Below are 20,045 nucleotides of genomic sequence, written 5' to 3' on the forward strand. Positions count from 1 at the left end.
GTATCCCTGATACAAATGCAAATGTTGAAAGATTGTTCCTTGTTCCCCCGCATGATCTCACTGCAGTCTGATGAGATAAACAAGTTGTATATAAAGACAGTAAAATCAATGCTTATTGTGAAATCCTTTTATTCTCCAGGAAAATATTGTAATAGGTAACTCTGATTTATAATGGTGTATTTTCAGTTAAACCTGTTTTGTAAGGAGTACATTTTCAATTCATCTTGTTCAATTCATTCTTTAAGTACTTCATTTTCAGTAATGGTATTTTATATAATTTAATTATAGTGTTTTAATATGTTCAAAGATGAAAAATGTACATCAAAGCTTGATTTTTAAAATCAGTGCTGAGCATGCAGTTTTTTTTCTCCTAGTCTATTTGCTGTAGAGGTCTAACAATATGCGCAATTTGAGGAAAGGTTTCGACATGAGTTTATTAACAGTTCGCGACTAAATATGCTTCCCCCCCCCCCAAATCTGACATGTCTAATATACGAAAATATACTTCAGATGCCAAAAACTTAGTACAACTCTGCAATGAACAAAATATTTTCTGTGGTGAAATATTAAAAATTATTCATCTTGATTACACAATTATTATTTTTTCTATAGATTTTTATAAATTTTCACCAAAGAAAAAAAAATAAAAGAAGAAAACAGCTTCCTGTCAGTCAGCATAGTTTTTCAAAACTGCTATCTGAACAATATAATTAAAAACCTGCTATCTGGCAAAAAATTTTATCATGCACACAGCAGCTTTTGAAAAGAGGCAATTCATTTGGCAACCTGTTAGCAAAAAACCAGGAAATGAATAATTCATTGGTTCAGACTCTAAAGCAGCTATTCTATCAATAGTCTCTAGACACACACCTTCATCTCAAATAGCAGAAATAAATAAAATGCTCTCTCAACTAATAACACTCAATAAAAGAATTGTATTCCAATGGATACCATCCCATTGTGGAATCCTGGGAAACGAGAATGCGGATGCTTTAGCAAAGAAGGGCAGCACTGCTACTTACAGACTTGTTACTAAATCTACGTATTATTCTGTCAAAAGATTTATTAAATCTACATACTTAGACTTCAACAAACAAAATTTGATAACACAATCTCAAGGGAAAAAATGGAAATCTCTGCATCATAAACCACAGTTGATTCCCGATTTACCACGCAAATCGTCTGTAGCTGCATTTAGATTGGCAACAGGCCATGACTGTTTGGTCAAACACCTGCATTGAATTGGAATGTATCAGTCTCCTAACTGTCCATTGTGCAACTCAAATCAAGAAATGGATTCAGAACATTTCAAAATCTGTGCGTCAGTGGCTAACCATGACAATATCCTTGAAAAATATTGGAGTGCAAGAGGTTAAATGACTTTATTGTCAAATACCTGGCATTAGAAAACAACAACAACATAATTCATTGGTAAATCTATTTCTTACCTGTACTACAGGATTCTCCAAGCCACCCATGATTACCGTCCAGTGGAAGGTAGGAACAACACCATAAGCAGCCCATGCAATGAATACGATAAGTTTCGTATTCGAATCAACATCAAATTTTGGAATTTGCAATGCCATTGCAAACAAAAAGATGAGGCAAACTGTAATCAGGTAAAACATCTGCCAATCCTGCAAAAAAAAAGGTTATTTCTATTAGATTGTACATATTATTTAAATGAATTACAGTGTACTTAATACTTTATAGCAGGTAGTGATTATTCGCAGTTTTGTATGTTACTGTCAGGTCATTTTGATACACAGTTAATTATTTACTATTTTACCTCTGGAGAATTTTACACTGAGGGACTCCATGAATATAAACACTTAAAAATATAGTGGGACTGCGTTGGTGGTAATGCAGCTTATGTGGGTACCTCTTTGTTACTTGTTAACTTAAACAACCATGTTCATCTTCCTCCTGTCTTGACACTGAATTGCTAGCTATTGATGCTGCTCTTCAGTGTGTTACTCAAATTTCTGAAAAATCTATTTGCATACTTACCGACTCCAAGGGGGCTATATTTAATATAATTAAATATGTACCATACCTATATGTACATAGAATTATTCCAATTCAGAAACAACTAAGTAAACTAAATAACACCAAAAGGAAATAACATTTCAATGGATACCTAGTCATTGTGGTATACCTGGAAACGAGAAGGTCGATAATATTGCAAAACAGGCAACATATTTGCAACCAAGACCTCTTCAAGTGATATCTCTATCCAATGCTTTTGCTTCAGTAAAGTCTCATTTTACAAACCTATGGATCAACAATTGGCTCTCTTCTGACAAAGAAAAAATTTTACAGTCTGTACAAAAGAAACCAAATGACCTGGAAATGTACAAAAACTTGCCCAGACATGTTCAAACATTTTTAACAAGAGCCAGAACAGGTCACATTGTCACTCAATTGTACCTACACCGATTTCACATTTCTGATAATCCTAATTGTCTGTGGTGTAAAATCATGATGAAGATCTGGAACACGTTCTTGTATACTGTCCCTCCATAAACCACAAAAGAAGTAAATTAAAATCATCAGTACTAGTTGCAGAAGACACAGCCCTGCAGTATATATTGACTACACCCCAACTCTGGCTACTAGCAACAGGCATCTATAATGAACACCGATCAAAATACCCCTCATTTCTCGTGAAAAACAACAACTGAATAGACTACAGTGGACTATAGTGGACTTTATGTTGTCAGCAAACAGCTGGATACATTAAGAAGATTGATGAATTATTTACTAGCTTACCTCTTATAACATATCCTGATTTTGCAATATTTTATTATTTTTAAAGGAAAGTTATTGCACCTAAGGACTTATTTTTCATTTTGACTTCATTTTTTTACTGGTGTCTCAAAATTTTTGGAATTTCCCATTAATTATAGAACTCTTCACTATTTGTATAAAAAATGATCACCATTCTTGGTTTATTCTTCACTCATTTTTTATTTTTTATATCTGCAAAATGTCCCCAGGAAAAGAAAGTTAAACATAAATTTCAACACAAAGTATGCTATATTCTGAAAAATAAAGCGAAGTATTATATCTGAAGTTATAAACTGAAGCAGGCAGGTAAGGTGGAATATTCATAGAAAATAAAAATCAATTAAATATCCTGCTTTAGCAAGTAGGCCAGCAAAAGAAATGGAGAATGCGTTTTTTGGCGTTAATGTATTTTTTTTTAAGTTCGGTCCAGTACTGCTGCCATCCCAGAAAGTTGAACAAAACAAAATCACGTAAGATTTGTCGCAGCTATAATTCACAGACTACATCATCATCCTACGGTGCTTCGGCCCATTTTCGGACCATGACCTCTCGTATCATACCATTCTTTTCCATTTCTCCCGGTTGTGTTCCAGTTTCTTATATGGATCAAGTCGGCTGCATCTTTCTGTATCATTTCTTCCTATCAGTTATGAGGTCTTCCAATTGGTCTTTTCCCATCAATGTGTCCATGAAGTACTTTCTTTGGGAATTCGTTGATTTTCCATTCTTATAATGTGACCAGCCCACTGGAGTCTCTTAATAATTCACAGACTATAGAAGCTAGCAAAGCGTAACCAGTAGCAATCAGTAGACAAAGGACCAATTAGAATTATTAAAAATCTAAAGTGAAAAACTCTTCAGGATATGATGAAATAACAAGTAAAATATTAAAAGTGAGTTCACATATTATAGCTGGGCCATTAAGTTATTTATATAACTATTCAATGTTCAATGTTATATTTACCGAGAGATTAAAATATTCAGTGGTTATTCCTATCTTCAAAAAGGAAGAAACAACGTCTCCAGAAAATTACAGACCCATATCACTTCTACCAGTCTTCTCCAAAATCTTTCAAAAAGTAATGTATAAAAGATTATATCATCATCTAGAAAGATACAACATTTTAGTCCCACAACAATTTGGATTTAGGAAAAATAAAGGCACAGAAAATGCAACATTTAGTTTAACAAATTCTGGAGGTAGTTAATAAAAAATTACAAGTTGGAGAGATTTTCTGTGATTTATCCAAAGCATTCGACTGTATAAATCATACAATGCTGCTAGATAAATTAGATTATTATGGAATTAAAGGTATTACACACTAATGGTTTCACTTAAGGTTATTTAGGGCCAAATTAAAGAAGTACCTAATTTCTCACGCCTTCTATTCTGTAGGTGAATTCATGACATTCAATAACACTTCATGAAATTGATACTAAAAGTTTGTGTTGTATAGTAGACTATATTGTAAATCTCGTCTGTATATATCACGCCTTCTATTCTGTAGGTGAATTCATGACATTCAATAACACTTCATGAAATTGATACTAAAAGTTTGTGTTGTATAGTAGACTATATTGTAAATCTCGTCTGTATATATCACGCCTTCTATTCTGTAGGTGAATTCATGACATTCAATAACACTTCACGAAATTGATACTAAAAGTTTGTGTTGTATAGTAGACTATATTGTAAATCTCGTCTGTACATATATTTAATCTGGACTGTGACTATGAATTAAGACATTATAATAGTATTAAGTGTTTTGACTTGTTCCATATTCTAGCTGTAAAGCAATGTATGAATACCTTGGAATGTTAATAAATACAGTACAATACAATACAACGTTCATTTATGGTGACCTTCAGGAAGACATGTGGTGGCATGAGGAGCGAGGAAGTGAGGGCACGAATTGAGGTGTTGAACGCCATTGAAGGCAGTATAATTCGTGACAGCACTGAGCTAGAATGACGGTTCTGATGTCAAATCGTTCGTAAAGGATCAGACTACAAGGATCATTAACAATTAGTGATCAGAAGTCACCACAAGTTAATGAATATCGGCAGTGAAATTGTGTGATGGAGAAAAAATCAGTGATATCAGCAAATATGTTAAAATTTTTAGGAAACCTGTCTCAGGTGATATATCTTGTCGAGACGAATCCAATGAGCCCCTTCTCACCAATGCTGAACTATGCAACAGGTACACAGAGCAAAAAGAAGAAGAGGCTGTGTAGCACACTGAAGCTAGCTTGACCACAGCCAGTGCGTCATCCCAGTACTAACAGGGGATGTAAGAAGTGATTATTAAGATCGAAGTTTTGATGGCCATGATTAGATAGGGTAAGATAAAAGATCACTGAACTAAGGTAATTTACTTACTGTTGTTGTCAACTATTGATTCCAGACCAAAGTTATTCTTAAGTAGTAAGTATAGTATAGCATATTAATTTATTATGCTGTCATTATAGCAAAAACTGTTGACATTGTTAAAATACAAGTGTAAAATTATCGTACTAAAATATTATATCGCCTGCTTAGAACCAAGTTGTTCTAACTCCATTTTTATAAATTTTTCAGGGGAACACAATGAAGTTTTGGAGACTACCCGAATCATAATAATACCACTATTGTGAGGAAAGGGGTTTGCAAAGAAATAAACAGAGCATGGGAAAGCTTATTTTATTCTTCATCTTGCGATGTTTGGATGACGTATATACGTCCGTTGATGTGACATATTAATGAATTAAATATTATTATAGTCACAATCATGCCATGGTATGAAAGAAAAATTTCACAACCTCGAGCGGGAATCGAACCTGCGACTTCCTGTGACTATAATAGTATTTAATTCATTCACTTATTTTATTCTTCAGTTGCCTTATTTATAAATTTATTTTACAAAAAACAGAAAAAACGTTTGGAGTTAGAACAAACATGTTAACAGATTTTGACAATTCAATGTTCTAACTCCTTTCAGGTTAAATTTTGAAGAGATCAGTGCATACATTGTTATCTTTTTAACACTGAATCCCAAAAAACTTTGTCCACGCCTGGAAAATATTTGTATAGGGACTTTATATCTTGAACTTTACTTGCTTCTATAACTGGTTTGACTGTTATTTGCTTTGGTGCAGGCAATATGTTGTCAACTCGACACTTTTCTTGCCTTGCTCTTGTTGTAATAGGTTTCAGAAACTCTGTAGTCTTAAACATCTTATCAGAGAATGAAAATTTGTACACAATATCTTCAAAAAATTTGTACACAATATCTACAAAGCCTTTTGTGTATACAATATGCTTCAATTTACTATATGGAATGCTATTCAAGTTACTTAGTTTAGCTACAGTCTTGAAGTCATAAAAACTATTAAATCTCATTTGATGTACTTTGTATTGCTTGTTAGTTCTGCAAGAAATCAGGCCCTTATTATTGCTGAAGGAGAATGAAGTTCAAGTCGTTTGATATGACGATCAATTACACTGTGCATTGTGTCTACTTCCTGCACTGCACTATGCTCTGGTTCTTGATATGATACTTGTGTTATATTGTTTGTACTTCATGGTCATCCTCTTCCAAAAAATTTATCAATGCAAGAGGCATTAAGCCGTTTATTAATAAACGCACGCAGTATCACATTAACTTTCTCATGCAAGTTCAGGAAAAGCCTTCTGCCCTAGCTTGCTTCTCATTGGCTGTCTTAGCTCATACCATTCCATCATTGGTTGGTAATTGAATGGTGGAGTTATAATCATGTGGAACTAAACAGAGCTTGGAAAATGGAGTTGGAACAATATGGAACAGTTATTTTGAACACTTTCTGACAACAAAATGTACAATTTTATGTGTGCAACTGATACAGAAGAGGAGTTAGAACATAACGGATACAAAAAACGAGTTTCTTTTTTAAGTGGAGTTAGAACAACATGGTTCTAAGCAGGCGATATTACATACACCACTAAAGATAAAACAAACTGATTCCAAATACTTCATAGAGTTTACAATCGAGAGTCAAGATAATCAAAAGTAGGCCTATATCATTTAAATGAAAATTAGAACACATTGATCCCAAATAATGATTGATCTATTTACACACAGTAAAAAATAATTAACTTAGTAACAATTTATGAGAAACTCCTCATATATTACAAAAATAATAATAAAAATGAGAGAAAGAAACCTAAAAAATCTATAGAGTTTGATTTTCTAATTCAAAATATTCTTGCGCAGAATAGAACGAGTTTTTAAGAAGCCACGTCTTCACTTTTACTTTGAATCTGTCTAGTGACACTGGCTGTGCTTCTTGTGGTAACATGTTAAACATCTTGCAGCCCTAGATACAAGGAGCATTTTTAACTTTAGATAGGCTGCAATATGATGTCTGATTTTTCTTTATTACGAGTATTATACTCATGTTTATCCATCCTACTGGTGAAGTCATAAAGATTTTTCTTTATGTATAGAAGAAGTTCAAGAATATATTCATTAACAACTGTTACGATGGACTCCTATATAAACAGTACCGATAGTTTACAATGTAATGTGCCTGGTACTTCTGTGATAATTCTTACTGCTTTTTTCTGAATCAGTAGGACTTCATTCAGTTTATTACTGTTTCCCACACCAGGATTCCATACTTTAATATGCTATGAAAAAAAGAAAAAAAAAAACACTTCTCAGGTACTGCCCGTGTATTTTGTCTCCAATTACTCTTAAGAGGTACAGAACTCTGGATAGTCTTTGAGAGATATATTCGATGTGGAAGTCTCATGTTAGCTTTGCATCAAGATGGATACCAAGTAATTTTACTGTCTTTTCTTCAGACTCTTCTTCTCTTCTCAATGTCAATATTAATTTTTTAGTCTTCTCCTCGTTTAAAATTAACTTATTTGCTTTGAACCATTCTGCTGCTTCCACAACTGCTTTGAGGTGAGAGGACGCAGTTCTACTGCACTACTGGAATATGTTATGAAAGAAGTATCATCTGCATATAATGTTCATTTAGCCATAAGTATTTCCAGGTGTTAAAGTTGCTAATCGTCCAACAATGCATAATTTAGTTGGAATACTTAGAAAGATTGAAACTATATAAAATAAAAGGTATGGAAGGCGACGCCTCATTTTTATCTAGGAAACTCTACACGATATAACACTTCGTTTGTAATGTTCACCCAACAAATCTAACTGTAAACTGAGAGATGACAGATTAATAAGCAAGACATTTGTTACAAATAATTGATTAAATGGCAAAATTACTCGTGTTAATTATGTAAGCATGTGCGGCTTACAGCTGTTTCGGTGCTACTTGATACCATCCTCAGAGCCTTCTGTGTCTCAGCGTCATCTCAACTTCGCTGCCTGTTGTGTGGGTGCGTTCGTGTGATGAAGAGTTGTGTCAAATAGTGTGTGTGTTCTGAAATTGATCTGTGTGTTGAGTATTTGGTTAGGGTGTGCTTTAGTGTGTCTGCATATTTCATATTGTTCTAGTGTGTTGAGTTTTTGGTTTTTGGGTTGTATGTGTAGGATTTCCATGTCCATATTTATGTTATTGTATGTGTGGTTGGCATTAGTTATGTGTTCGGCATATGTAGATGTATTGTGTCCTCTGATTATTGCTTTAATGTGTTCTTTGTATCGAGTTTGGAATGATCTGTCTGTCTGTCCAATGTAGAAACTGTCGCAACTATTGCATGTGAGCTTGTATACGCCTGTGTGGTTGTATTTATTTGTATACATTTGTTACCACTGCGATTCTCGAGCCTATTTCTTTGTGATTGTTACCGTTGGAAAAGTACATATTAAAAACGAAGAATACGGTACCGGTACAGGACAAATCCATATACTTTGAAACAATTGCAGAAAACACGCAATAGGAATTGCACCTAATAATAGGAATTGTCTTTGCAGATGTAAAATATGTGTGGATGTATGGATTAACATTTTCAATACAGTACATATATATTTTTTTTAATACCATAGTATTAAATGAACATTCTATTTTAGAAAATGTGTGTAGCTATAACACTTGCATCCTTCAGTTTCTTCAAGAATCTGACGTACTTACTCTGTGGCACCAGAAGGCATAGTAGACTCCTGACATGTAAATTGCTAGTAGACTCAGTGCAATTCCAAACAGGTCGAATGACAGGAAACATGTAAACGCTCTCTCAGAGCGACATGAGAACGTGTGATACATGGAGGACAAAATCATGCATATCTGCAACATAAGTAAATATATTCTGTAACATCAAATCAGTTTACAGAATTCACAAATCTAATAAGTACAGTCACTGTTATGAAAATATTAACCTCTTATATATGCTAACAGAAGAATGTATTATGTGCCAGTCATAAATACTAATGTAACATCATTAATTCAGAAAAATATAATACAAACTAACAAGCTATTCATACCGGTACATGAAAACATAAAAATAATTGCATACGGTGGTTAAGTGAGATATGGTCCACTTTGCAATAGGTCCTATCTACAAAAATTTCCAACGTTTACAAATATCCACATAGAAAATTCGTCCATGCCATAAAAATGTCCTTACCTGAAAAGTCCACTGTCAGCAAGTCCTCTTCTTAAAAATGTCCTATGTTTAAAAATGTCCACAAATAAATTCGTCCATTTCCCCAAAATGCCCGACAAGGAAAAGTGTAAGGGAAGTGCCGAGAAATTTATTGTCATTTCAATTATGGTATACATATTACATATGTAATACAAAAGATACAGCTATTGTTCATCTTAATTTCATGTGGTATGATATCGCTCTAAGGTAAGATACAGAAAAATTTCCATCACTGAAAATCGTGTCACTGGCAGCCAAAAGTTCTAAATTTCTATCGGTGGCAAACATTAACACTCGTCCTTCATCATTAACACCTGATTCAAAGAACATAACATTTTCTCCCCTCAATGTTTTGTCGTAGGGTTCAACAATGTCAATTTCTCTTATTGATTGAGGAAGTGGAGGACGATTTAGCTTCTACCGATAAGAAACCATTCCGATTATTGCATTTCTTTGTGGAAGACTTGCGATAATTTCTTCGTTATGAACTCCTGCAAGTTCCTATCTGACAACAGAGCCGGGAGGTTAGTTAGTAACTCATCTCTGTTGAACAACTTTGTATGGACCTTTCGTATGATGGGCTTTATAATACGGTGAGCCACATAGATGTTAGGCTTTTTCACTCCATGGACAAATTGTATGTAGGACTTGAAATGTTGGACTATTTAGTTTGTGGACATATTTTTGTGGACCTTTTGTACTTGTGAACATTTTGTTATGGACCTTATAACCTGGAAGCCATACGGTAAGTGTAAAATAGCTAGTTACACTGGCTCACTCCTCATTAATGTTTATAATATAGACTACCTAGTGTTAAAGCTAATAAATGATTGGTTTAATGTATATAAACAAGCACTTAATGTTGATAAAATCACTGTAGTTAAATTTAGTGCACAGTCATAATAGTGTTCTGTCTTTCTACAATATTAGATTAAGTTAAATGGAATTGATATCAAAGTATTTATAGTATAAGCATAAGATTCTTGGTTTACAATTGGATACTCACTATACACATATAGATTATATTAGTCCCAAGTTATGATATCCTCATTTGACGATATAAACACCATTAAAAATTTAATGAAATTTTATTCATTTCTTTTATATCTCAGTTAACAAAACTTTTCATGCTTGATATACATACATTACACTTTATAAAACACTACCGGTACCCGGTATTCAGAATATTAAATAGCTAATAATTACCTGTAAAAAAATATCAAATTTGCATAATTCTTTTTACAGCCGTAAAGAATTTACATAATAAAATATACAATTAACTAAATATCTGCATGATTCCTTTACTGGAATGTTTTAAAGACCTACATCAACAACACAGTCTAGGATCTTTTACCTATTTCTTCACAGACATAATTTTTTTCTTAATCATTACCTTCAATATTAAATTTTCTAAACTTTTGATTAAGAAAAAAATATTTCCTGAAGAAATAGGTAAATGATCCTAGACTATGCTGTTGATGTAGATCTTTAAAATATTTCTGTAAAAGAATCATGTAAATATTTAATTAATTGTAAATTTTATTATTTAAATGCTTTATAGTTGTAAAACAAAATTACGCAAATTTTGTACTATTTTTACAGGTAATTATTAGCTATTTCAATATCCTGAACAGTGTTTTATAAAGTGTAATGTATATATATTAAGCATAAAAAGTTTTGTTCATTTAGCTTTTATAGTAGCTGAGATATAAAAAAAAATGAATTTCACTAAATTTTTGCAGGCCAATGGTGTACCTTCCCCTCTTATATGGCATACTTTGCATCTTTCCATTCCATAATGAAAGAATTAATATTCATTCCTACAAGAACTCAGAATGGAATCAGTACTGCACACCAATACCAAGATAACTGGCACTGTCATGTCAAGTGTATATCTAGAACAAGGATCCTTCGAGCAGTCTTAAATTACGAACCAGCAGAAGAAAGATCACTAGCTGTGAAGAGATAGCAGGAAAATTTTGTAGACTGTAACAGTTCTTTTTAGGACTATTACCTGTTAGGATGATGATGATGATGATGATGAATATTCATCTCAAGCTAAGTATATCTTTGTTTTACAAAAGAAATCCCTAAGAATAATGGCAGGTGTGCATAAAAGCACATCCTATAAAAAGATTTTCCAAAATTTAGAAATCTTTACCTTAATTTACCAGTACATTCTTTCCTTGATGACATTTAATGTTGAAAATTGAGATACTTGTAGCACTAATCAGAATATTTATAATTTTAATACAAGACACAAATCAGATCGCCAACATTGAAGAGGCAAGAAAAAAAGTTTAGAACAGAATTAATAAAATGTCTCCATATCCATACATTCTTCTTAATTTATGACCAATTTATGTTTGTAAATTAAATTAATCTACTTAAGGGGTTAGGCACAGCTTACAGCAGTAAAATTTTGGAAATATTCAACATTTTTTTCCTCCAGTATTGTATCTTGTACAATAATGAAAATTGGTATGTGTAAAATACTGTCCTTCTGCTATATGATAAAAATGTTTTTACGATTTAAAAAAAATTATATATATATATATATATATATATATATATATATATATATATATATATTTATTTTCAAAATTCAGTTGACTGTACAGTGATGAAGCATGTCTCACATAACTAAAAAACTACCCAATGTTCTGTGATGAAATTTTTTGTGTGTATTTATGCATATCCCATCTAAAATATGATGCAAGATCACTTCTCTACCTTTGATAGATTGTCTGATAAAAATAAATTCATTTAAAAAAATGATCAAACATCAGTATTTTTTTCTAACACAAAATAAAAAAAAATATTATTTATTAAGGAATGTAGTTGAAAGAGCATGATATTATAAAAATGAGTTTCAGCAATAAAATAAATGAGAGAGAACATGAAAAAGTTAACAAGTTTATGAGTTATGAGAGAAATGCTTCATCACTGCACAGTAAACTCTCACCATTTTGAATTTTGAAAAAAAAAAAATCATTTTTTTAAATCGTAAAAATATTTTTTTCATATAGCAGAAGGACAGTGTTTTACACATACCAATTTTCATTATTGTACAAGATACAGTACTGGAGGAAAAAATGTTGAATATTTCCAAAAATTTTACTGCTGTAAGCTGTACCTAACCCCTTAATACGTATTATTAATTATGTAGTATATATTTTGCATATTTTTTACTTGTTCCACTTGTGGAACAGATAATTAAATCAGCTGTGGTTTTGAACTTAACCCTTGAAAACTAAATCGAAGTGTTTTTCCTCACAATCATGTCCCCTGCACATCTATTATTCAAGGTGAAAAGTTTTGAAATGAACACACGCTATGTAAATTAAAGAGTAAATTAAAGCTATCTATTGGTAATTTATTTTATTCCATATTGAATATTTTATACATTTTTACATAATAATTAAGTAGGCCTACTGAAAACATGCAACAATATTCGCTCACTTTAATCGCTTGTCATGCTCAAAGAACAAGAGTTGGGCCGATACATATTGTGAGTGAAATACATAATAAATAAACATGACCTTTTCAAATATGTATCCAAGACTGTAGCTAGCTTCTATAGTTTGAGAGTTCTGGTTGTTGTACTGAAGATTATGTAGACCACTGTGAAATTATCTATAGTGATATCATATAGGCACGAAGCAAGCTTGCCGAGTACACATGAGAAAACACTGTAATATTTAATAAAATGCAAAACATATTATGTAAGTTATACAAATACATTACATACCGCTGCATCAACTACTGAGTTATCTAGCGTCGATGGAGTTGGTGATAGAAAAATGGTATTTGGCGAGATGAGACCGAGGATTCACCATATATTACCTGACATTCGCCTTATAGTTGGGTAAATCCATTTTAAAAAACTCAACCAGATAATCAGCTCAAGCGGGAATCAAAATCACACCCAAGCACAACTCTGGATCAGCAAGCAAGTGCCTCAATCAACTGAGCTACTCCAATGACAACTGGTAGTGTTAATAAACGTTAACTTGGGAACTGAAATTTCTCCTATTATTATTATTATTATTATTATTATTATTATTATTATTATTATTATTATTATTACTACTACTACTACTACTACTACTACCGGTACTACTACTACTACTACTACTACTACTACTACTACTACTACTACTACTACTACTACTACTACTACTACTATTATTATTATTATTATTATTATTATTATTATTATTATTATTATTATTATTTAATATTGGGAAGAAATAAGAATCACGACTTCATTGATAGTTTCTGAAAATGAAATACCGTACATAAAATATATATCAGAAGGTTCACGTATGAAGTACTGACCACAATTCTTGATTGAAAGATAGTACTTACCTGGAAGCACACCAATAGGAGAGCAACAATGAATTTATCTGCAAATGATGCATGGATATTGAGCAGGACAAGGTCGTAGAGTGTCAGCCCCAAGAAAAGCATCCAGCCAAAGATGTGACTCCATATGTTGACTGTTTCATTAGTCCACCAAAATATGCTGTACAGAACAAATGACATTTCAGAGTAAAGATTATATCACTATAAACAGTGTATAAAAACTTTTCTGAATAAGAAAGGCTTACTTCTAAAGAGGTGAGTTCCTGCAAAATCCTGAAAATTTACTGGAGTGGGTACAACATAACTATTATGACTAATTTTCTTTATGACATGTCAGAACAGGCACGAATTTTAATGGAATATAAAAAATATAATAATTCTTAATTGAAGTTTGTTTTATACTACCGTCGACAGGGGTTACTTTACACAAGGGGGTAACTTTACACATTTCAAGAATTTCTGCTTACAGGATCCCCTTAATAAGGACACACAATTCAGACTACTACATACATGTGCTGTTGTCACACAGAATTAGTTCCATGGAGTTGCTACACATTGTCTGTAATGTGCTCCCATCTAAACATTTTTTCTAGAAATGTGTAAAGTTACTCCCTTATGTAAAGTAACCCCGGTCGATGGTACTGTAGTGTGGAAAAATATGTCTTTGAAGTAGAAAACCGATCAGCGATAAACTTTTTTTCTTAAAGAGATACGTGAGTAGTTGCAGTGTATGAAATCGTCCAAATAGATTCTACTTTATGCTGAAAAAAAATCCATTGTAGAATGAGTCAACAAGATATCACTTATTAAGTTTAATGTCTGACTGCTCGCGGTCTGTCAAGTAGCGCATACATAAACATTATTTATCTTCAAAACCCGACCATGCTTTAAAAATAAACATTTATTGTTTTGATTGGTTTCATTTACTTAAAGGACCAGACTAAAATATTTAGTCAGTTGTCTCCAGTCTTTTCAATTGGATTTTTGTAACAGAAATTGGGTCCCCGCTTAACGTAAAGGAACAAATGTGTCACCGCCTTTTCGCAGAATATGGAAAAGACAAGTGGAAGAAATGTGTTGGGCAAGTTAAAAATAACAAAGAATAATATTTTTCTAATGCTGATTAATAGAGAGTGAAACTGACAGAATAATTTCGTTAGGAGAATGTTTAACTGATAGCAGTGATGCATCGTATGACTTGTCAATCAGTAGCAACAACGGAACAATGGTTCAGATTAATGGAGGGAAACTCTTACTCCGCCTCCAGCGTAGTGGTAAGGTTTAGTAACCTCTCATAACGGAGTTTCGCCAGTTGTTAACCTATATATAGCTTCGAGTTCAGTTATTAAGTGACTGCTAAAGTGTGAGGTGTTGGTCCAGAGCTCCTGTAATGTAAGTAAGATCAGAGAAAAAGCCCTTTGGAGTCATTCTGACCACACTAAGTTGTTTCGGTAAGGTTTTTTCTGCTCACACTTTTTTCTATTTTCGGTTTCTTTTAGTGGTTGTCGTGTAGGTCTACAATATGGACAAACTAGGTCCATCAGGCTCAGTAAGGATGATACTAATTCTGTTTCAAAGCTAAGGCGGATTGTGACTGTTCAAGATGAGGATTGTGAAATAGCTGTAACGGACTGGTTAGTTGAATCAGATTTCAGCGATTGTGAATATGGTCCTGAAAATGACACATCTTCGGAACAGGCTTTATCAGAAAATGAGAATGACCTTGAACATTCAACTGGCGTACGTTTCGACAACAATGAAGAAGCAAATGACGATCTGCCTGGAAGTAATAATTATTATGGCAGAAAATCTACAACTTTGAAGACTTTCATTTTTCAAGTGCTTTTGTTTTTGGTTAGAATGTTGTTGTTGTTTCCCCCCCTCCCCCAGTTTTTGGGTTCATTGGAAACAGATACGTATGTTCACTTTTTCTTGTTTCATTATTTCATGGTGCTATATATCTATATATGTTTGTATAAGAATTTAACATCAAAGTTTTTGTAGGCTGATTTTTAAATACTGTATTGTTAGTCATTGAAGAATAAATGTTACATCCTGCCGATTTACATTTTCAACACTCCATATAGACTCCTCTAATGAATCCAATACTAAACCTTCTTTAAAAATGAAAAATATTAATATTATTACAACTTAATCATCAGCGGAGAGGACGGCCGAGAAACACATGGGAGGATAGAATAGAAAAAGTTGGAATGAAGCATGGAAAAACTAAGATGGAGATAAAGAGAATGAGTCAAGATCGAGAGAAGTGGATGAAATGGACAAAACGAGGTGTCCCAATGCTTAGTGGCGTAAGGGGCTAATGAACAAGAAGAATCATCAGCGGTCTTTTGGAACTCATCACGTTACTGATGTCTCAATTATGGGACCACGTTAGTTAAAGGTTAACAATATAGATATGGTCTGTGATTCAAAGAAAGCTATTTGAAATTATCATTCAAGGCGGATAACATCCCTTCCTCGCACTTCATGTTTCTTAAGATAGAGAGAAAATATAATTGCTGCTGTCTTTTATGACTGTTTTAGTAGGCCTAATTAACATCAGGTTCATGAATGCATTATGCCATGATTTTATCATTATTTATTATGACATTATGGCTGCAAATGGAAAGAAAGAAAGAAAAATTTTATACTCAACAAAGCAAGCATACTGGCGTCTGCCTTAGAAAATTAAAACAATTAAAAGTTAAAAAACCAAACCAAAAGCTACGATTCAATATTCAGTCCATCTTCCTCCAATCTCGATCACATTTTGCAGTCGAGTGGACATGTCCTGGATGAGCTTCCACAAATCATCAGGAGGGGGATTAGACCAATTTTTCCACATATTATTATGCTTCTTTACTTGTGTCCCCGTGGCTCTGTTGGAAGAATGTCTGAATTGAGATGTCAACGTCTCAGGCTCAAATCCTCGTTGTTCCTTTTCATTTTATTATGTTGCAGGATAGTGTAATGTAATAACATAAGAAGAAAAAACTAACACTAGTATTATGCAACTGTACTTTTCCAAATCTAACATTAAATTTATATTATTTATATCGCTAAAGAACATAACAGAATATAAATGACAGCTTGAATGTTATTCATATTGCTAAAGAACGATAACAGAATATAAAATAATGGTAACCTGAATATTAAAAATTTAAATTATGGTTTATTTAACGACGCTCGCAACAGCAGAGGTTATATCAGCGTCGCCAGTGTGCCAGAATTTTGCCCTGCAGGAGTTCTTTTACATGCCAGTAAATCTACTGACATAAGCCTCTCGCATTTTAAACACACTTAAATGCATCGACCTGGGCCGGGATCAAACCCGCAACCTCGAGCACAGGAGGCCAGCGCTATACGAACTACGCTACCGAGGCCGCCACTTGAATATTATTTATAACACTAAAAAACTACCGGTCCCGCGCCGTGGCGTCGTGGTCTAAGGCATCCTGATTCGAGTCCTCATGGGGGAAGAAATTTTCTCATGAAATTTCGGCCAGTGTATGGGACCGGTGACCACCCAGCATCGTGATACACTTGGGGAGCTACGATAAGTAGCGAAATCCGGTTGCGAATGCCAGCTATAATGGCTGGGGGGATCATCGTGCTAACCACACGATACCTCCATTCTGGTTGGATGATCGTTCACCTCTGCTTCGGAAGAGGCCAGCAGCCGGCTGGTCGGTCTAGGTCCTTCACGGGCTGTAGCGCCACGGATTATTATTATTATTATTATTATTATTATTATTATTATTATTATTATTATTATTATTCTTTAAAGAACTACCTATAACAGAATATAAATGATAACTTGAATATTATTTATAACGCTAAAGAACTGTAAGAAAATATAAATGATAACTTGAATATTATTTATATCGCTAAAGAACGATAGTAGAATACAAATGGTAACTTGAATATTATTTATAACTCTGAAGAACTGTAACAATATAAATAACTTGAATATTATTTATATCGCTAAAGAACGATAAGAGAATACAAATGATAACTTGAAAATTATTTATATCGCTAAAGAATGATAACAAAATAAAATGATAACTTAAACAAGACTCGAACTCACAACCTTCGAGTCATTAAGCGGTCACTCTACCGCTACAATACGAGACGCAGATATCGAATGACTCCATAGTTCCGAAACTACTTCTACAAGCGCGAGAATCGTGTAACATCACCGTGATCCGAAGTGAACTTAGAAAATATTCGCTTTTCACGAGTGCGGCCACTTTTTTTTTTTTTTTTTTTTTGACAGCTATACCTGTGAGTGAAAAATTATGGACAAAATGTTTTTGGACACAAAAAGTGAGTGAAATGTCCAATTGTCTTTTGAAAATGATTAGAACTGGCTTACTACTGCTAATTTGTTTTGAACAAGGATATAAAGACATGTTTATTTACCTCTCCAGACACATCTTGGTGGTGAGGAAGCCCCTGTATCCAGTTCGGATATAAGGATTAAACTTAAGGTAGCTGGGAGCATCATTGTAGGTGAGTAATGGAGGAGAGATGTCATCCTTGCCCTTATGAGTGCAGTCATCATCTGGCTCCTCATCTCCTTTATCACCTTTTGCGTCATTTTCATCCTGTAAGAGAAATTAATAAATTAATTTAAATGATAATTCAGATAACAAACATGTTATTAACAGTTGTACAGCAAGTGGCTACATTTTTTGACTCAAGATATAATACAATTTAAAAGAGCCCTGTACTTTCTGTCGAGGTTCAAAGAGCCAGGGAGGTAGAACTCCAATGGTTTGACTTAGATACTAAAAGATGACGTAATTTGCATCACGCTTCGATCGTCCCTCTGGCTTGAGGGGAAAAAAATGAATTGTATAATTATTATACTATAATACAGCGTTGTCAGACAGAGACTAAACGGAGTGGAGCGCTCCACTAGACTCTAGACTCGTTGCGTGCTCCGGTGTTTCCACGGACATAAGCAAGTTCACGCTCCGACTCTAGCTCCACAACCGGTTTTGGAGCTTACAACTTTGACACTACTGCTATAATAGGACAGCATGAAATTGTAGCTCATGGCCTTGAAGTCGGTAAATTAGATATGATGATGATGATGATGATTATTATTACTATTATTATTTTTTTTTGTTTTTATTTTTATTATTATTTTTCCAATCGCAGAGCCCTTAAGTAGCTATTACTCGCCCCAACTCTATGAGTGTCCTCATAAATAGGGATCGTATTTTGTCCCAGGGCGTACGGAGATTTAGCTGTTAGCTGCCATCAATTTATAACATTTAATTTCAAGTCTTTTTCCAGGTCTTTCCCTCTAGTGTATGTTTTATTGTTCCGCATATTCTGTAACCCTTGGTTACTTTATAGTTTATAACTTATACAGACTGATCCGTTTGGGTATGGATAAAATTAATTTATTATTATAAAGCTATTATGATAGTAGGAAAAATTTCTTGCTAGTTATAGTATGAATATAAGATGGGAGTTTCCATATATGACAATCAACAATGCATAATCTGAAAGAACAAATGAAAATCGTAGATTAAAATGGCTACTATAAATCAACAGTGGGCACAAAGTGTTCTTTGGCATGCTGAATTTGAGTGTGTTAAAAGAATTCAAAGGGAATTTCGACGTGAGTATGGTGTGCGTAATATACCTAAATACGATTCCATAATGTGTGGTATCGAACATTTGTAGAAATGGGTTCTGTGTTTAAAAAAACATGCAGGAGGTCGCAGGCGAAACCAGAACGAGAAGCAGCTATCTCTTGGCTTGGTCTCCAAACTCCCCAGATCTAACCCCTCCTGACTTATTCGTGCAGGGTTTTGTTAAAGACATTGTCTATTCACAGAAACCCAGGAACATTGATGATCTGAGAGTAAAAATTACTCAAGCTTTTCAACAAATCACCCCTCTTATGTTACAACGGACATGGGCTGAATTGCATCACCGTTATGAGTTGTGCAGGGTGCGCAATAGGGGTTATGTTGAGCTCTGAGGAATCTCCCATCTTTCAGTGTTGTATGCACAAAGTTTCAATAAATAAAGTTCAGTAGTAAATGTGTTACGGTATTTTTATTTTATCCATACCCAAACGGATCACCTCGTATTCCTTTCGTTAGCAGGCCTACGATACGTTTGTCCTAAGTAACTGAAATTGTTTACCCGTTCTATTATCTGGCTATTTATCATTATTTTGAATTTTATATTTATCTAATTATTTAAAAGATGTCTCGTCTTATACTACAGACGTTTCTGAAAAATAACGTCTCGTAATCCGCTGGACGAAATAAGGAACAAAGTAG

The 20,045-nt window shown here is 33.6% G+C and overlaps 1 protein-coding gene across 1 annotated transcript in view; it reads right to left on the reverse strand.

Annotated features, from left to right (window-relative positions):
- LOC138710928 (progestin and adipoQ receptor family member 3) overlaps nucleotides 1–20,045 on the reverse strand; it is a 191,784-nt gene that overhangs the window by 22,578 nt on the left and 149,161 nt on the right. The window contains exons 3-6 of the mRNA XM_069842129.1: nucleotides 18,160–18,344; nucleotides 13,738–13,894; nucleotides 8,856–9,008; nucleotides 1,449–1,637 (exon numbers count right to left, since the gene is read on the reverse strand). Coding sequence (XP_069698230.1) covers nucleotides 1,449–1,637; nucleotides 8,856–9,008; nucleotides 13,738–13,894; nucleotides 18,160–18,344 — 684 coding nt within the window. The remainder of the gene's footprint in view (nucleotides 1–1,448; nucleotides 1,638–8,855; nucleotides 9,009–13,737; nucleotides 13,895–18,159; nucleotides 18,345–20,045) is intronic.

The sequence above is a fragment of the Periplaneta americana genome, chromosome 12, assembly GCF_040183065.1.
Source record: "Periplaneta americana isolate PAMFEO1 chromosome 12, P.americana_PAMFEO1_priV1, whole genome shotgun sequence".
Taxonomy (NCBI): domain Eukaryota; kingdom Metazoa; phylum Arthropoda; class Insecta; order Blattodea; family Blattidae; genus Periplaneta; species Periplaneta americana.